This window comes from Porites lutea, chromosome 3 (genome assembly GCF_958299795.1).
Source record: "Porites lutea chromosome 3, jaPorLute2.1, whole genome shotgun sequence".
Lineage (NCBI taxonomy): Eukaryota > Metazoa > Cnidaria > Anthozoa > Scleractinia > Poritidae > Porites > Porites lutea.
The window spans coordinates 3,240,516-3,258,096 of NC_133203.1; the positions used below are offsets into that span (position 1 = coordinate 3,240,516).

Sequence of the window (17,581 nt, forward strand, 5' to 3'; positions counted from 1 at the left end):
TTGGTTTCCCAACACGGCGTCCATGTTAGTGTCCCAAACCAGTTCTGTGGGAGTTAAACTACCGTTTTATTGCTTTTTACATACTTGCTGGCCACGTGAGTGAAAACGCTTTATTGTTGTCTCATCATCAGCGTATTTAATTTGAGATTAGGTAGCTTAAGAAAAGCCGTTTTTGATTGGCGTACGTCAACCGGAAGTGAAGCCTTTTTACTCATAATATGCCCTGATGCTACCAAATTTCTACTGCTAAGTTTGTTTATTCTTGTAGAGACTATTTTGTCGCAAATTTGGGCAAACCACTGTCCAAGAATGATAAAAGTTCACTACTAGTCGACATGCGTCGCTCAAAAACGTTTTAGCTAAAAAAATTCGCTTGACTTGAATTCGAACCCAGTTATGACTTGTGATAAATCTGATCATGATGATGATGACACTAACCCCTCAAAAAGCTCATAATAGAGCTACTTTTAGATTCGAAGTTAAGTCAGTATTTCTAACATTATGTACCAGAAATCAACCGGTTGTGCTACTACTGGATAAAACCCCGCAGAAAAAACAGTCCCCACTGGAAATTTAAGGGGAATATACCAAACATCTTTATGCGGTGGATCAACGTTTTTCATGAACTATATACTGGCATGACTTTTGGAGGCCTCTGTCTCTGTTATCGCCCTTTGTTCCGCCTTCCATTCCTGCAATTCACGATCACTGAAGATGCTTTGGAGAGACTTTTGAGAGTGCGCTAAGACGCTCAGTGGTGGATCAACTTTTTTCATGAAGTTTTAATGGCATGCCTTATGGAGACCTCTGTCTCTGTGACCACCCTTACTCTGGCTTTCTATTTCTGCAGTTCACCACCATTACAGATGTAGTTTGGAGAAACTTTGAATACTGCGCACCAGCTTTTAGTTCGCTAAGATTTCTGGGATCTTTTGAGTAACCAATAGTATGTGTGACTGTTTAGTGGTTGGTAGAAAAGTTATGCTGAATTTTAAGTCTGGTGAATAGATTAGAAAAATGTTTGTATTTCTTCAGTCAGTGACACAGGTGACTCGGAAGTAAAAATCCGAGGTACTCCTAACTAGGACTTTCTAGATGCTCTACCAATGAGCTACAGGAGACTAGTGGGAGCTAAGGTCCCTAAACCAGGTATATGTGACAAATTATTAACATTTTACATACTGCTAGGACTGGATGTCAATATATGCTTATGCGCAATGATAGAAATGAGTGGTGAATTTCAAGGCTGGTAAATGCTTAGTGGTTGCCTATGGAAACCATATCCACTAATCAAAACTCACTCTGGTTGCTCAAACGCCCCCTACAAAATAAGGCCAAATGCTGGTCACAATTAGTCTCTGCAAAGTTTCTTGAAAAATAAATATGCCACAAGTACAACGATAAGATGAAGAACTTGCTTTTTCTTGTCAAGAAAAAATGATCGTATTTCTGTGTCACGGTGCAAACAGCGTCGAATATGACCAGCAGTTGGTTACCGAGGAGTAACTTATAAAGCCGTTGCATATGTCCCGCACCCGATATGATTCGGTATGGTACCTCATTTGAGTGACTGATTACACAAACCTCATTCTTGGTTAGTTTCCCTTCCATTCTTTTGTTCGACCAATAATACACCTGTTTACACACTGGCTTATTAAGAATAAGTAACAATTTATCAAAGTTATCTTTTCTGTAGATTGTTCTAAATATTTAACTTTGCGTTCTTCTATCCAGGGTTAAGCATGTACTTTATTTAGCAGACTGATAATAAGTTTTTTCCTTTTTTACAAAAAAAGGAAAATCTCGCGCGGTATTAGGTAAACGCATTAACTCGTTCCAATCGATTAGTTAGAAGTACTGTACGAAATAACAAAACATGGTACCCTAGTTAACTGAGTAATGAGTTGGAGAAAAAAATTAAAAATCTTCTACTGTCTTATAAAAAGCATGAAATTATTTGTATTTAGAGACATATGAATCTACCCACCTGCAACTGGCAGTAGCAAAGAATTGGCCGTCAAAATTATTAAATATGTGAGAAATACAGAAGATATTTTTGTCATATTCAACATTGTTCGTTTTTCACAACAACCACGAATTTCTTCGCATATTTTCGACGTCGATGATAATTTGAAGTCTGTTAACGTAAAACATAACTATTCTGTTAGATCTTGAAGAAATTCAACTTCTAACTTCCGTGCCAGTCCTCGATGCACGTATTTTGCATAAAACGTTGCTGTATTTCATTTTGTCAAAATGGACCCCTTGGGGTTAAGTCGTTAGCTTTTATTCATCCAATGCCAAAACATTTAGTGCTTGGAAGCTAATACTTTCAGGTACCCAAAACTAGGTCATCAACACAAGAAAAGTGGTTGGTGAAAAAACGCAAAAAACGAAGAAAAACACATGCAGTAACTTAAGTTCGACGAAGAAAACTTGTAGGTATTTCATAAAAAGCATAATTTTTTTGAAAATACATTCATCGTCCAAATAAGGGTTGAAATAAGCGTTCATCGACCAGAATGTTATGACTTATAACCTTCCCTTTTTTCTGCATTACATAACTGTTCAACTATGATTTGGCATGACGCGCGGGTGTTTGTGAGAATTACATTTTTGTTTTTTACACATACAGGTTCTGCCAATTGATTGATAAGACCACTGTCAGAGTTTGTTTTTCCTCTGATTGTAGGAGCTGGGCTTCAAAGTTCGCCAATATTAAAACACATGATCAACTGCTGAGAGTGAAATGATGCATACAATAGTTTATTAACTATGGCCACCCGAGAGTTGTGTCTTCAAACAAAAGTGATCTCTTTTAGGATAAATTATAAATATCGATAGAGTGAAAATCCTATCTATCCTTTTTGCCTCCCACTCGCAAAGTTCAGGGAAACGCCTAGCACACTAGCTACACATATTTCAATGGCGGAAAGTTTTAGGCAAAGGATAATAGTCATCAACTTTTATAAGAGTATCTGGTTGTGTTAGTATAACAAATTGTTTGGCGTGAATTGAGAACTTCAGGCGAGTGTCGTTGAATCACCCTTGGCCAATCACAGTACGAGCAAAACATTTAAATGAACCAATCATATCTAGAAGCAAAAAAACGTTGTCAGTTCATGCAAACACGAAAAAGTAAGCGTTCTGTGACCTTAGCACTGCTTCTGGATAGTTTAGAAATAGTGCCATGTGATTTTCCAGCTAATGACCATAAAACGTAAACGCGCAATGACATAAATTTCATCGACAACCCTGTAAATCTTGTAAGGGTTGTATGTCAGGCGTATAGTTCGGGTTTTTTTCATTAGGAAAAGAGTCTTCCTGTCTGTGACCAGGGTGTAATACACAGTCATTATTTCATTCGGCTTTCGATTTTTCAAGCTTCGATTCAAGCTAGTGATTGGATCTTTTTGAAATGAACATTGCTGATAAGATTTAGTGATGGCTAGGACTAAATTGCAAAAATATCAACATCATAAAATGTCGGTTTGTAATCCACGTGCGAATTCTGCATAAGTTGTTACCTCTCCTCCTCCCTCGCTTTTATTTTTTTCGCGCTCCTTTTTACTTCGCGCCGCTCCCCACTATCTGAACGCCTGGAACAGGCTATGGCATCATTCAACAGTTCAATTTGCGCCTTTACAAGAAAAGTGAGGAAACTAAGAAATCAATCAACACAGATAAACGGATTATATCACAGCTTGAAAACAGATCCAAACCGCGTTTAAATAATTTCTTTTCATCTGCGTTTTATTATCTGAGTGTAGATTATACGTGATTTTCACCTGTCTTTTTTTTTATTATTATTTCTGGGTGTGGCATTCGTAATATTTTCCCTAAAATGACTAGTAACATATCGAAATCGAGCATTCACATAAAGCTGAAACAATTAAATAGTATGTAAAGATATAACTTCGTGAATTTGATTAAAACATTGACCTGATAGAATGTGCAAGCTATCACTATGCTCTTTAACTGTCACAAAACGTAGCTATGATATGTCCTCAATTAATTGTTTCAACTCCGGCAAATGTCGTCTAATCTTTGCGCACAAGATTCACCATTTTCAGTCAGTACTAAAATTTCCTTGTTTCTTATCCCTACATGTGAGGGTTAGCTACCACATTTTCTACTGACAAAGACTCTCTTTCTGATCTCTTTAATCGAGGTTTTGCCATTCCAAGTCCATACCTTTCCATCAAATTATGATTTTCTACCGATTTCCAAGGTACAAATTTCGCCGGGGGCCAGTGCATTCAGACCAGAAAATAAGTAAGTTGATAAATGAGAGAAAATATATACCGTATGGGTGGGTGAATCTTTTTTTGTTTTTCTTTCTTTTTTCGCTAAAAGAAAAACTTCAGCTTCAGAGCTTGACGGATGAAGATAAAGCAATTTCTGAAATAAATCTCTATTATTTGCTTCTTACTTGATTAACTCCTTTTGATATAAAAGTTTGCTAACTTTGGTTAAGGGATTTCCCGAATTTACAATGTCTTTTACGGAACTATACCTCGATAGTAATCTGCCAAGAGCGGTGATCCACTTGCTCCAGAAAATAACTTCAAAACAAGTGGAAAAAATACAAGAATCCTTAGACGAGGTGAGTTTCTATACGAGCACATCTCTCCCAGTCCAGAAATTAAGGGTAAAAGATGTTGTACTTTTCAGCCACTAGGCCTCATCAAGATCTTGTTCTCTTCCTTTTAAAAAGTCAAAAAGCTTAACTGAAAAAAAATTCACAGCACTATACTTTTGAATCAGAAATTCCATTTCAGTGCACTTAGAACGAAACAATGGTTTTGTGTTTTTCACTCACTACCTACGAACACTTTAATTTATAATTAACTCAAGTAGTTGATTAAACCTTTATCCTTTCTGCTGAAAAGTTTTACTATTGTGACAGACAAAATTAATATCACGTTTTGTCTCTCAAATGAAAAGGTCGATGCTTTTGAAATAACGAATACTTCATGGCAGGGATTTTTTTTCAAACAATCTAATTAATTCCGTAAAAGAAGTTCTTAAAAAATGTGCGTTCTGACACAAGTGTTTCGGAGGTTGGCCACTTTAAAGGTTAAGCCTTTCTTAGGTTAAATCAGTACTTAACTTCTTAGGTTACGTTGCACTCGCAAGAATTACAACTGCATCATCTTTTATTTCGACTTTTTATTTCTTTTATTTACACCTGACAACATTAACTTCGTTCTTGTCATCTTATTATTAGATAAAAAAGATATATATAAATAATGCATATCTTTAGATAATATATGACGTATAAAAAAAAAACATTAAACATTCAATGCACCAAACTTGGTCAGCGCATTATGTCACTTTGCCTGATTGTGTAAAAGCCTTTTTCAGGTCGTACTTATCAATAATGTTTCTCTCGATTTGAAGTTGATAATCATTACACCTACTTCCTCCCTGGGTTAAAACCAGCGTTCTTTGACTTCCTTGTGCTAAGACCAGATCGTTTGTCACTAAAGGCAAGAGTTTCTCAGCTGACATTGTGGTGGATGAGCTGAAAGAGACGGGACTCCCGCGGTGCACCCCGGCAGATGAAAGGCGAGGTGGACCCGAAGACACACGAGGATTCAAAGAAGACCTAAGAGAAGTTCCCGAAGACGCGCGAGTCGTTCCGGAAAACCTTCGATTTGTCCCTGAAGACCCACGGGATTTCCTAAACGGTGGAGCAGAACATCTTCTTGGTGTTGGAATACTTTGCTTGGCTGATGAGCCATCCGAATGATCCCTTTTAGTGGCAGAACTTGCTCGTGAGGTTCCGGCTGAAAAATTGAAAACGGTAGATATTTCGAGTTGAACAAAGAGAAGAGTAAATGATTTTTTGTACAATCTTACTCGCTGTAGTCTCGTGCCAAGATCTCCCATGGGCCAAGGGGAATGGAGATCTCACTTTTCAGCGTAAGACAGAGTGAAGTTTGGGTGGAAGATTAGCGAGCTGAAATTTAATTTAGCAGTATCACAACCTTTTTATTAAACAAAAAAGCAAAAAAGCAAAAAAATGACACGGCGGCGACGACGGCGCGCGCAGATCAAAACGACATCTTGACAACTCTCTTGATCTTGACCAATGGCAAATTGAGCACTGGAAGTGGCGTTCAGTCGTTTCCGCGCGCTTTCCTGTCGTCAGCTGACGTAGCCGTTCTGTTGCTAAATCAATCCAATATGTGAGTTTCAACTGAAAATATTGCGTTTTGTCTCGGTGGATAATATATTGCGTTTCTGGAAAATTCGCTCCTTGGCCTGGTTTGATCATACGTCAACTCTTGTATTCTTTACAGGTTACCATTCCCTCTTAAAATTGAAGTAACCTTAGTTCGTTCATAATACGTCTCAATCAACCCAACCCCCACAATCTCAGTTTTCCTTCCTTTTTTTCCTGTTAGTTTTTGCACAGTCCTCCCACCTTTAATACACTTTGAACTAGGCTTTGGGCCTTGGAACTTAGGAAAATGTAGAATATGATGCTTACCCTCAACCACTGGTCGTGTCACGTGACCCATTACCCATCCCGTATCTGGAAAATACTCCCATTTGGATTTCACCGAGGGCCACATCTTCATCGAGCACAGCGGCGAGGGAACTGGGGAGGATCTAACGTTATGCGACCGTGCCGATCCTTTGGCCGTCTCTAAGCGCGCCATGTGTCTAACGACAACATTATCCACAATTTCCTCTCTGTAAGTCCGCCAGTCGCTCTGTTGTAGGTAGGATCTACAGAGGGTACTATCGCGAGGATACGTAGTTGTTAGTTCTCTCAGCTTTTCAATAGTTGCCTCGTCGGAATACTTGTGAAAAAAGTCTTTTGTTACTTTGATGACCTCGCAGCCTCCGCTGACCAGGATAAATCGTCTTTCTCTCGGTTTTTTCTTTTTGTTGAGTAGCTTGTTGCTGCTGTCATTTTTAAGCTGATAATGGTTACCTCTGACGTTTTGTAAGGGAGGAATAGGAAAAGTACATGCATCATCTTGATCTAATAAACACCACGAACCCTACAAGAGAAAAAAGGAAAACGTAAGACGTAATCTTTAATGGATTGCTTTATAAGGTAATGTTACACGAGACGATTCGAGACAACGATTTTTCGGGCGACAAAATTGAAACAATGTCGTGACAGTTCAAGCCAATGTCACAACAATGTTGCACAACGCTAGGCAATACTTACAAACACTTGTCCAGGTCTGAGTCGGTCTACCATCATATATACTCCCACACCAACATTGCCATCCACTCGCTCATCAACAAGGCCTTTATCCACTCCCATCTCTTTCTCCTTATCTGTGAAATCAGGAACTCGAAGAGGTTCTGAAGACGCACTCTGCTCCTTTTTGTTATTAAAGTCCTGTTGACCTTCAACACGGAAACTCACATGCCCTTTCCGTAACTTTCCCTTCGATTTTTCCGAGTGTAAGATTCCTTTGACCGAGGCTTTTTCCGCCGACTTCTCCGCTGAGCTTACTTGCCGGGATTCGGCTTGTGCGTCTACACTCGAAGCGGACTTCTTTTTAGTCGAAGCTGTTGCCAGGTCATATTCAAGGCTCGTACTTCCGGGCGTAAACCTTTGTAATACAATTGAGCTTAATGATATATCATCTGCTTTGGGTCTGTAAGTTGCTGGAGTGTCGTCTTTTATTTTATCCATCCTGTATTTTGCGGCGTGTTCTATGTAATCCTTGCAATTACCAAGGTCTAACAGCCTCAAGACATCGCATTGACCCTTCACAAGAAAAAAAATAAGAACACATTTTTGTTAAAAAAAAACATCATCATTGAATAAAAATTATAAAAATTATGCACGAGGAAAAGCATCGTTACAGAGCAATGCATCTTTTTTTTTTTCAATTAAATGGAAAATAATAAACTCTTAATGACTGGTCCATCCGGAAAAACTGAATTTTTTTTCCCGGGAAACATTGAGATTCGAGAAAAACAAAATTAACTGTTTCCCGAGGGACCAGGTTTTAAGTGATTTGTTATATAGCAGGGAATTTTGAAGATGGAAATTCATTAAACCTCGCTGTAACGACGATCGTCGGTCGACATTCGCGGGTAACAGTGCATTGCTACCCCCTGACGTCAAAAATATTTTGCAATGTTGCCCGATCTGAGATTTTGTCGGGAAACAGTTTCATTGTTAGATGTCACGTGACCTCGAAGTAACCGATGAGAGCGCGCGCTGTTGGGAAAAATTTCCAAGTATATAGCAATAACAATTATACAATGGTACAAACTTTTGTTAAAACCTGGCAGTAGTATCAAGTTGAAATGCTCCTACTTAGTCTGCTCTATTTGTGGGGCGGAAATAACCTCATTTGTTCTTCCCCTTTTTATGAGCCGCTTGAGATGACGTTCTCCTACATTCTTCCGATTTTTGAAAGCAAATGCAAATGTAAGCACTCACAGGGGTAAAATTTACCTTCGTAATAAAAATAATCCAGTGCAGATCCGAAGAATCGCGAACGATGACTTCATCGCTGTTGTAGTCCTGCAATCTGCTCTCCTCGGCAACTTTCTTCACCACGTCATCAGGCCATGTGCTGAACACCTGATGTTCTCTGGCGGAAAAAAGGGTTTTTTAAAGTCGATCTACTTATAAGCTGCTAATAAAAAGAAAAAACTGCAACATTCTCCTCAGAAATAAGGATAGGAAGCTTGGATAACAGACAAAAATCTCAGATCGTGATGAAACTTCTCGCGCTAAGAAAGTATACTGAGAGGAATCTCTTATTTTCTTCAAAGTTCCTCGGGTAGCACGCGGGAGGGAGAAGCGCGAAGCCGTGAGCCTCGAGAAACGAGGGCTTTTTGGCCCCACGCGCTCACTGTCCAAGAACTCGACGGATCTAGGAGAAACGTCGGATAGCAAACAGTCTACCAACGAACTCAGTTTTTTCTTACTTGAGATACTCCACCCGTCTTTGCATGTCAGCGTTAAAACATTGGTCAATCTTGGCGGAGAAGAAGTCTTGTTTTTCCACCGATAACAGTTCAGTTCTTTCTAAACAAACCACAGTTGCGGATCTTTGTATGCCTCTTATAAACGCTAGTTCCTGAAACGCAAAAGTAGATTTTATTCAGTGTCAGCTATATAGCGTTAATGATTCGGGAAAACAATAATCAGATATAGCATTGTCCTCTGAGCTGGCTGAGGGTACAGAAGACAGGCCATTTGTAGACTAAGTTGAGCCAGTGCATACATAGTCTGCTACACAGCCGTTTTTAGTGTCGTCACGCAACGCTCGTTGCGTGACGACACTAAAAACGGCTGTGTAGCAGACTAGTGCATACAGAGCGATCCAACGGAAGACAAGAGAAGCGTTTCAACTACTCTAAAAACATCTTTTAGCGCATTAAACGTCAGCGATAAAAACACGGAGAAGAAATTGCCATTGACCGGGACAGATTGCGCTTAAATGCTAGCAATGGTACTAAAACATACGTGCCTGTGGCTGACTTGCCCGAAAAGCTCGAGGAGCAGGCAATCTAGACTGCGAGCAGTCTCTTACTGTTTCCTTGAGTCAAAGTAGATCGAGAGCACGCGTGAGAGGAAAGCAGCGAAGCGGCGAGATTTGAAGGCGGAAGACTGAGTGACGAAAAAATATCTCGATCTCCCCTCCTTTTTACCATTAAACCGCATCATTCTACTTTTTCACTCGACGCGCGAGGGCTTGAGGAAAGAAGGAAGACCACTTGTGGTCTATAACGTCAATCCTTCCTGAGAAGTTTTCCCTTGTCCTATGAAGCTGTGAAGCAAGGATCGGTCTTTGCACCTACGAGCATTCCCCCTCCCTTTCCCCTCCCCTTCCTCCCCAACAACGCCTTTATGTTCAGAGTGAGCTTAATTGATCACACACATACCCCAAAATAGTCCCCTCTCTTGAGCACAGCATTGTCCGTAGGTTTGGCAAAGGCACTGTGCTGGTCATCATCCGCAGTAACACAAACTGAACCACTGAAAATGAAGTAAAAACGCTGGGCCACGTGACCTTTTCGAATTACCACTCTCCGCCTACCAAAACTGTAAAGAAAAAATCAAACCAATCAAAGAGGTGAAACGCCATCTGTTATGTCGAACTGCATTATGGGAATGTTTGGGGGACACTATCGCCTCTTCTATCAATCTCGTTTCCAGAGGCCGCGATCCTTTTGTACAGCAACGGGGATCTCACTAATTAACCTCTGGAAGAATGCAAATTAGGCCACCTCTGATTGGCTTGTAAAAAACAAGAGCGTCCGTTGCCCTATCCGCTGGACAAAAGTAACGTAGGCTCTGGGCACGAGATTGCTCTTCTATTAGCTATTACGAGGTTGGCGCGAAAATGGGGCCCGTTTCCGGAATGTCCCGGTAATTTACGGGTCTGTTCTGTTGTCTCGAGTTTTCAGCCAGGGCCTGCTCTCTTTTTCTTTAGATTTTGATTCGAATATTTGATTTTGGCCCCGTAAATTAGTCCGGGACGTTCGAGAAAAGGGCCCCTGGGTCGAGTTCCTTCCCCCAAAACAGTTCCATAGTGCCATTCGAGACAACACCGACACATTCCATGGCAAAACCGCAGAATGGCCAAGCAGGGACGGGAGAGGTTTTTCGGTGATCCGGGATTTGACCACAATATAGTGCCGGATTCGGGTAACGTTAACGGGATTTGACTGTTATGGTAAGGAAGGATTCGCCAAAATTTGGCCACGGATGCGGGATTGGGAAAGAAAATGAAATTCGGGATAGCGATGACAGAAGTTCGGGATCTTCACGGGATTCTCGTGCAAATTGAGAGGGATTGCGAGATCAGGACACGCTCTCCAGACCCTAGTTAATATTCGGTGAGTCTTACCAGTCATATTTAAGCGCTTTACAAACTGCTTCCTGTATTTTAGAACTGTATCGGCGAAATCCTTTCAGCTGCTTCATGAGTTGCATAATTGAGTGAGTTTCTTGCGGTGTTCTGGACGAGGGTTCCTTGCTGGCAATTTCTTTGGCCCATAGTGGCATCACAAACTATAGTTCAAAAGGAGGTCAAATTGAAAGGATAAAAATGAAAAGGAGTATATTGTTACTGAAAAAACCTACGGGCTAGCTAAAGATACTTAGTAAAATCCAACTAGTGGTTTATTATCAATGCTGCGTTCTGATTGGTTGAGCTACTTCTAGGCTATATGTTATAGCCCACTAGTAGCGAAAAGCGCGGGCTTTTTGGCGGCAAAAAAAGACTAAACAGCTAAAAGTTTTTTATTCTCGATATTTTTGACCAAATAGTTGGATTTTGCTAAAACAATTATTCCTCTCGCCCTCATGGCCTCTGAGTCAATAGCCCATTCGGACTTCGGCCTTATGGGGCTATTGACTCAGAGCCCATTCGGGCTCGAGGAATAATTGTTAATTCTCGCGTTCAGAGCTTGCTCTCGCGCGTTCACCGATCTTTTCGAAAAAACATGATTGAAAAAACCGAAAGAAAAATAAAAAAAGTCGGTGTAGAGGCTAGATCGATGTTTAAGGCCATTTTAACTTCAGAATCTCATAACAAAATTCTATGGTGTAACCATTCAAATAAAACCTTTTGGACAATACTTTTGCATCATGTCATTAATTTCCAGGTCGCGGTTGTTCAAAAGGTGGATAACGTTATCCACCGGATAAATCTTTATCCAGTGGATAGCGCAATTGGTTTCCCAAATATTTATCCACTGGATAGCGATTTATCTGGCCCGGGTTGTTCGAACATTGGATAGCGCTATCCACCGGTTAAAAATCTATCCAGTGGATAACGCAATTGGTTTCCCTAATACTTATCCGCTGGATAGTGATTTATCCGGTGGATAGCGCTATCCAACGTTTAAACAACCGGGGCCTGATGGATAGCGCTATCCATCTTTTGAACAACCCGGGCCAGGACAAGAAAAAACAAAATCGTAATTGCTTTTCTTAAATTTCACATTTTTTCCCACTATAAGGATAGCACTGAGCTCCTGGAACTGACGTGGGCTCCTGGAACTGATTTTATTTGTTTTACTTTTGCGCAGAGAAATAAGCCAGAGTAATAATGCTGCAAGCAAGGCTATCTAACAAGAAAGACCGAGTAAGTAATACCTCATGGTGGCATTTGTAATGTTCCGGATCAAACATTAAATTCTCCACAGCACCCTTTGCAGTAGCAGTCTTTAGACTCACAGTGACGTCAGATTGGACTTGCTCATGTTGACCTTTCTCCATTGCGTAATGCACAATGCATCGAAAGGCTTTCTTGCAAGTCTGTATCTGAAATATAATTGTACGAGTCATAAGATTTAACCCTCTAGGTCCCAAGAGTGACCAGCATCAATTTTCTCCCAACAACATCAGCAGATCATCAAGACTAAAGGTTATGAGAATTACTAAATTGATTACCAAAGGGACATCGCTTTGATCTTAAACCAAATTTTTTCAACTATTCGTAAAAGAAATGTATGGAGATCAAGAGAATTGGTATGTGGATCTTGAGGCTTAAAGGGTTGATAAGTTCATGATCGGGAATCTAGGTCATGTTGAATAAGTTAGAAAACGCGAAAAGCCTTACATGCTGATTGATTAGAAATTTGTGTTGCTGTAACACGTAAAGACACGAAATTTGTGTTGCTGTAACACGTAAAGACACGCAGCTAATATCAAGGATATTTATTCCATTTTTGACCATTTATATTCTTCGTCAGTGAGGTCGGACGAAGCCGTAGGTCTACGGTTCTTGAACAATTTTCAAAAAACTTTTGACAAAAAGGTTAACAGGAAAAACTACAGATTAAGTAGTATTGTTGTCATGGAAAAATCATTGAATAGTCATGGTCCTGGTAGCTTGTTCTGGGCTCCAAGATTGTGTTGGGGCAATGCGCGCGCATTACACATGGTTTGCAAAGTCTTATAGGTTGTATCCTTCGCACGATGCACTATAGGTCTCAACATTGATAGGAGCTCTTGTATCCGTTTGCACACCATCGCCAACACAGACGCAACAACTCCCAACATTGTTTCTCACGCGTCCGTTTGCACGTAGCTTAATATAAGAACCGACATGGGCTCACGGAACTGATAATATTTGTTTTACTTTTGCGCGGAATAAAAAGCCAAAGTAATAATTTTGATTTTGATTTTCATTTCGATTTCGCTCGCTGTCTTTTTCCTCCTTCCCTGGCTTCACTAGACGCAGGGCACAGAGGTACTTGCTTTGCTTTCTGGTTGGTAGTCTTGTACGCAGCCTTTATTCGAGTCGCCAGGCTTCACGCGACGCCCAGCCTTCCTGTGCGGACCCAAATAACTGGGCTCTTAATAGGCTCTCTGATTGGTTCATTGAGTTGTATGGATCCATAATTGTGAATTGTGATTGGTCTGAGCAATTTGTTCTGTTTTTATTTACAGCACACAAATTATTGTTACTCAGTTGCAAGAAGGAAATATATTTGTACTTACTAGCTTTACAGCGCGCCTAAATCGATCCAGAGGCTAAGAAAAAAAAAGTAAACAAACAAGAAAAAAGCTCACTCTAATTATAAAGATTACCAACCCAATTATGGTGATGTTGTTGATAAACTCTTCCCTAATGTTTTCTAACATCATACATCATTGTTACATGGTGATGGTCTTGCACTTAAAGTGTAGCTTAAGAAGCCCCCAGCTGACTATTTAGCGTAAGAGTGTCCTATGAGACAGCCCCTCTCCTTAAAGACAAGTTTCCTTTAAGGGGGGAGACTGGTTAAAATTTGGGGGAAATGATGTTGATTTGGGAAGGAATATATCACGGGGTGGAACAGGTATACAAATAAACCAGTTAGTCCGCTAATGGGATCAGAAGCACCTTGCTGGGGTGGTGAACTATCTGGCAATTGTCTACTAATTATTCACTTCATATCTCAATTTTTAACAACCCCTTTTCCAATATTTTCCATTTTTCCCCAAATTTCAAACATCTCCCTCCCCCTAAATTTTACACATTATAAACCTTCGAAAAATCATCCAAAAATTCCTGAATAATTATTGAACTAAAGACTGTTACTTAATTGAGTCATTTTTTGATTGAATGAAATCTTGGCTACATATTTAAGAAAAAGGGTGGAAATCAACGAAAAATAATGCTGTAAACCAGACTTCCCCCTTAAAGCAAAAGATCTCTGCACTTTGCATTGCGATTTAAGGAAAAGTTTTTCCATTTCTCTTTTTGAACTTGGATGTTGCCTATTAATTCGACCCTAGGAAAATTTACTTGCCGTGATTCGGCAATGACGGGTTTGAACTGAATCGTGGTGACTTTTAACGGTTATTTCGCGTGCAGGCGTCTTGAGAACGTTCTCAATGGCAGTCCGCAGTTTAAGCCTTACCGAACAACTCCCTGAAATTCCGATTAAAAGACCTATGCACTGTTTAAGTAATTCCCACTTCCTTTTCTGTGCGTCCAGCACTGTACTGTACCACTGTTACGTAAAAATTAAGTTACAAACCTTAAGTTTCTTTTGTCTTTCTTTACGACGGTCCGCCTATGATAAAAAGAGCCAAAGACACTGATCAGTTCATCAAGCTTAAGGAGGTACTGAGAGTACATTAATGACCAAGTTTGGGATTAAAATGGTTCAAACCACAATCTTCTAGGTATTAAACAGAAAAGTAGTCAAGTTAGAAATGGCCGTTGCTAGCCGAGATCAAGAGAAGAAACAGACTCAGTGAGGTCAGTTAAGAGTAAAGAGTACCAAATTTATAACTTCATGATACTGCCAATTGAACCAAAGAATTCGAGGAAGACGATATTTGTCGTTTGCATAGTCACGTCAGAGGATTTCGTAGAGAAAAATCAAAAGTTAGATGGTTTCCTAATACCAGCTAATACCCTGGGAATAAAAGTTTTATCTTTGAACCTGAACACCTCGCACTAAAATAAGTCAGCGCGGGAAAAATCACAATTGGCACTCAGTTCCGATTGGTCGGAAAAGTGTCACAGATTTCTCAGCCAATCGCAAGCCGTAACATTGAGAAATAAATTTCCTTCTTCGACCTTCACTCTTTTATTCTAAAATGTTTGAATCTGAAGAGGAACCAGCAGAAAATTTTGTCCGGTCGGGCTCGATTAAAATAAAGCGCCACGTCAATACGTGCTGGCAGCTTCTGTGGCGCCAAGAATTAGGGATTTTACCGCCAGTGTCAACATTGATTGGCTCAATATGTTTACACTCTCTTTCTTCCATTCTTAAACTCGTTAGGAGATTTGTAATGATGATTTAATACTCAACTTTTCTTTGTTTATTTAATATAAAGATCGTACTATAAATAAAGAACCACGAGCCCATAAACCCCAGCTCTCGTGGAACGTCAAAGCGGGGTCTCTTTAACTTATATTATAAAGACGAGTTTTACATTTTTTACGAACAGTAATTCAGCTAGGTATGCTAACTAGTCATATATGCTTTGCTAAGAAAAAAAAGTCGTGTGACGTTATTAAATGACCTTAAGTATATAAGGGGTCATTAAGCATTCAGCGAGCCCCCGTAGGCGAGACAGTGACGCGCGACTCCATTGAATTTTGTGTTGAGAATATAAAAATTATATCTTCTCTCACTCGTTTTACCACAGATCAAAATTTAAAGGAAAAAGTATCGGGATTGACGATGGGTTTTAAATCCTGCACGGTGTACTTTTTTCATCCTTTGCATTCCTTTTTTTTCCCATCATTTAAATCATACAACCATGCGAAACAATTATTTCAAGAATCTTACAAACCCATCCTTTTTGCTCGCAACCTGACCGCAAAAAAATGTATTCAAATCGGGTACATTTACATCACGACTAAAACGTGCCAGATTGATCGTGGTCGACTATATCGGCCGATTATCATTGCGCAAACATCGCCACATTGTTACTCTTTGAAGGTGTTTTAAGAAACAGTTAACTCTCTACACTAGTGCAAATATTACTCAGATACCCATGAAGAATATTAGGTAAAAACGCCAGTAAGTCACGCGAACTTAATTGACAGAATCTCAACGGAATAATTACTTATAAACGAATGCGATTAAAAAGAACATAGGCTTAAAATGTTAGGCTATGTTATCTTTGGCCTGTAAAAGGTATTCATTATCTTCTAGCTGTTAATTGCGTTTTCGTTTGCCAGTAAATAACCTTTGCATTGTAGTCAACGGAGAAAAATAAAATATAACATAATAAAAAATAAAATAATAACATAAGGAATTCAAAATTCTTATTACACCCAGCAAATATGGACACTTTTGGGACTGTTACAACAAAAATGAACGCATATCACTGTCTATATTGTAACGATGTTGCCCGGGCTTCTTACTGAGTTCTGCATTATCTTGTTGTTAGATACCGTTACACTGGATACCTCGAAACGCGAAGTCTTTAATTTCGGTCCAATCACCTTTCTTTTGAGAAAAACTTACCTGTTTTCTTTCATATTCTTTCAGCCATCTCTTCGGCACACTAGCTTTCACATCCCATTGGCCAACTTTGCGACTGTCAAGTTGATATCCGTTATATCTGGGACTTAGTGACGAGCGACGATCGCGAATTTCCCTCGAGAAAACAGCTCTCTTGTCATCAGTGTTTGGAGAGCTCTTTCTGTTCGAGTCAGCCGCGCAGGACTTTTGACGAAGCCTCTTCAAAAGCTTAGAAAGTTCCTCACCAGACACACCCGGACGAGTTAAACTTTGCATTTCGGAATTCAAACTTAGTTTGCGACTAAACAGGAATGCCGCATCAATGCTCTGACCTCGCGATCTTGGTTGCGCTCCGACGCTTTTTGGACACGCCATATTAATCAATGTTTCCTTCGCTACCGGATAATAATTTGGCTACCTCATAAGCCTATTATATGCGTCTATTTTCTTTTATCCGGTTTTAAACGAAAAACTGCGTGCACGCGAGGACTCCGCTGATGTTTCAGTTTCGTAACAAGCATTTTAAAACTTCAAGTTGTTTCTACGCAACCGTTATCTGATAAGCGCGTGCATCATGAGGGCATCGCCAAGTAGCTCTTTGCGCTCTCGATCTTTTCACCAGTTACAATACAACCAGCTTTCTTTTGAGGAACAATGTGTAATACTTATAATTTTTTCTAAAAAAAAAATTCTTGAGAAGTCGCGACCCATAGCACTCAAGCATAGGATATGATTGGCTCCAGGAGCCCATAACTGGCTCCTGTTGGCTCTCATAGTATGCTTTTGCCCTCTATGGATATGTCAGTGTTGACAGCAACATTATGTACTATGGTGCTGTAAAAAGCGATTTTTCTTAAAGGTAGCAGTAGAGGTTAACAACCGCGTTTCCAGGGTTCTCTCCTACCCTTCCCTACCTCTCGATCTCGTTCCGTAGGGACGGATAGGAGAGAACCCCCGGGGGCGAGGTTGGGTGGTAAATTGGAAATCGCAACAACGTATAATCAGTCAGGCTCCTTTGACAATACAACCATACCAGCTAGCGAAGTAAAGAACCCTGGTGCCTGGTTTGATCGACAATTAAAGATGGACACACATTAGGGACTTTAAGATACACCGTTTCCCACCGCTTCTGTCAACGGGTAACCGTAGACGAACA

General features: G+C 40.0%; 1 protein-coding gene across 1 annotated transcript; it reads right to left on the reverse strand.

Annotated features, from left to right (window-relative positions):
* Nucleotides 1-5,173: 5,173 nt before the first annotated feature.
* Nucleotides 5,174-17,040, reverse strand: LOC140930196 (uncharacterized). The gene is made up of 11 exons (XM_073379859.1): nt 16,429-17,040; nt 14,479-14,514; nt 13,454-13,486; nt 12,104-12,271; nt 10,851-11,014; nt 9,883-10,042; nt 8,923-9,074; nt 8,444-8,582; nt 7,193-7,744; nt 6,500-7,019; nt 5,174-5,792 (listed from the first exon to the last, which is right to left on the reverse strand). Exons 1-11 carry the CDS (start codon nt 16,798-16,800, stop codon nt 5,329-5,331), a joined length of 2,760 nt encoding a protein of 919 aa, XP_073235960.1. The 5' UTR covers nt 16,801-17,040; the 3' UTR covers nt 5,174-5,328.
* Nucleotides 17,041-17,581: the final 541 nt, after the last annotated feature.

Bases quoted from the DNA above. Each gene is read 5' to 3' on its own strand.
- LOC140930196 (XM_073379859.1), bottom strand. From the start codon at position 16,800: ATGGCGTGTCCAAAAAGCGTCGGAGCGCAACCAAGATCGCGAGGTCAG. The intron at 13,487-14,478 runs GTTTGTAACTTA...TTTTTTTCTTAG, and splicing joins AAAGACAAAAGAAACTTAAG to CCTCTGGATCGATTTAGGCG. The intron at 10,043-10,850 runs GTAAGACTCACC...TTTTCTTTACAG, and splicing joins AAAGCGCTTAAATATGACTG to TTTTGGTAGGCGGAGAGTGG.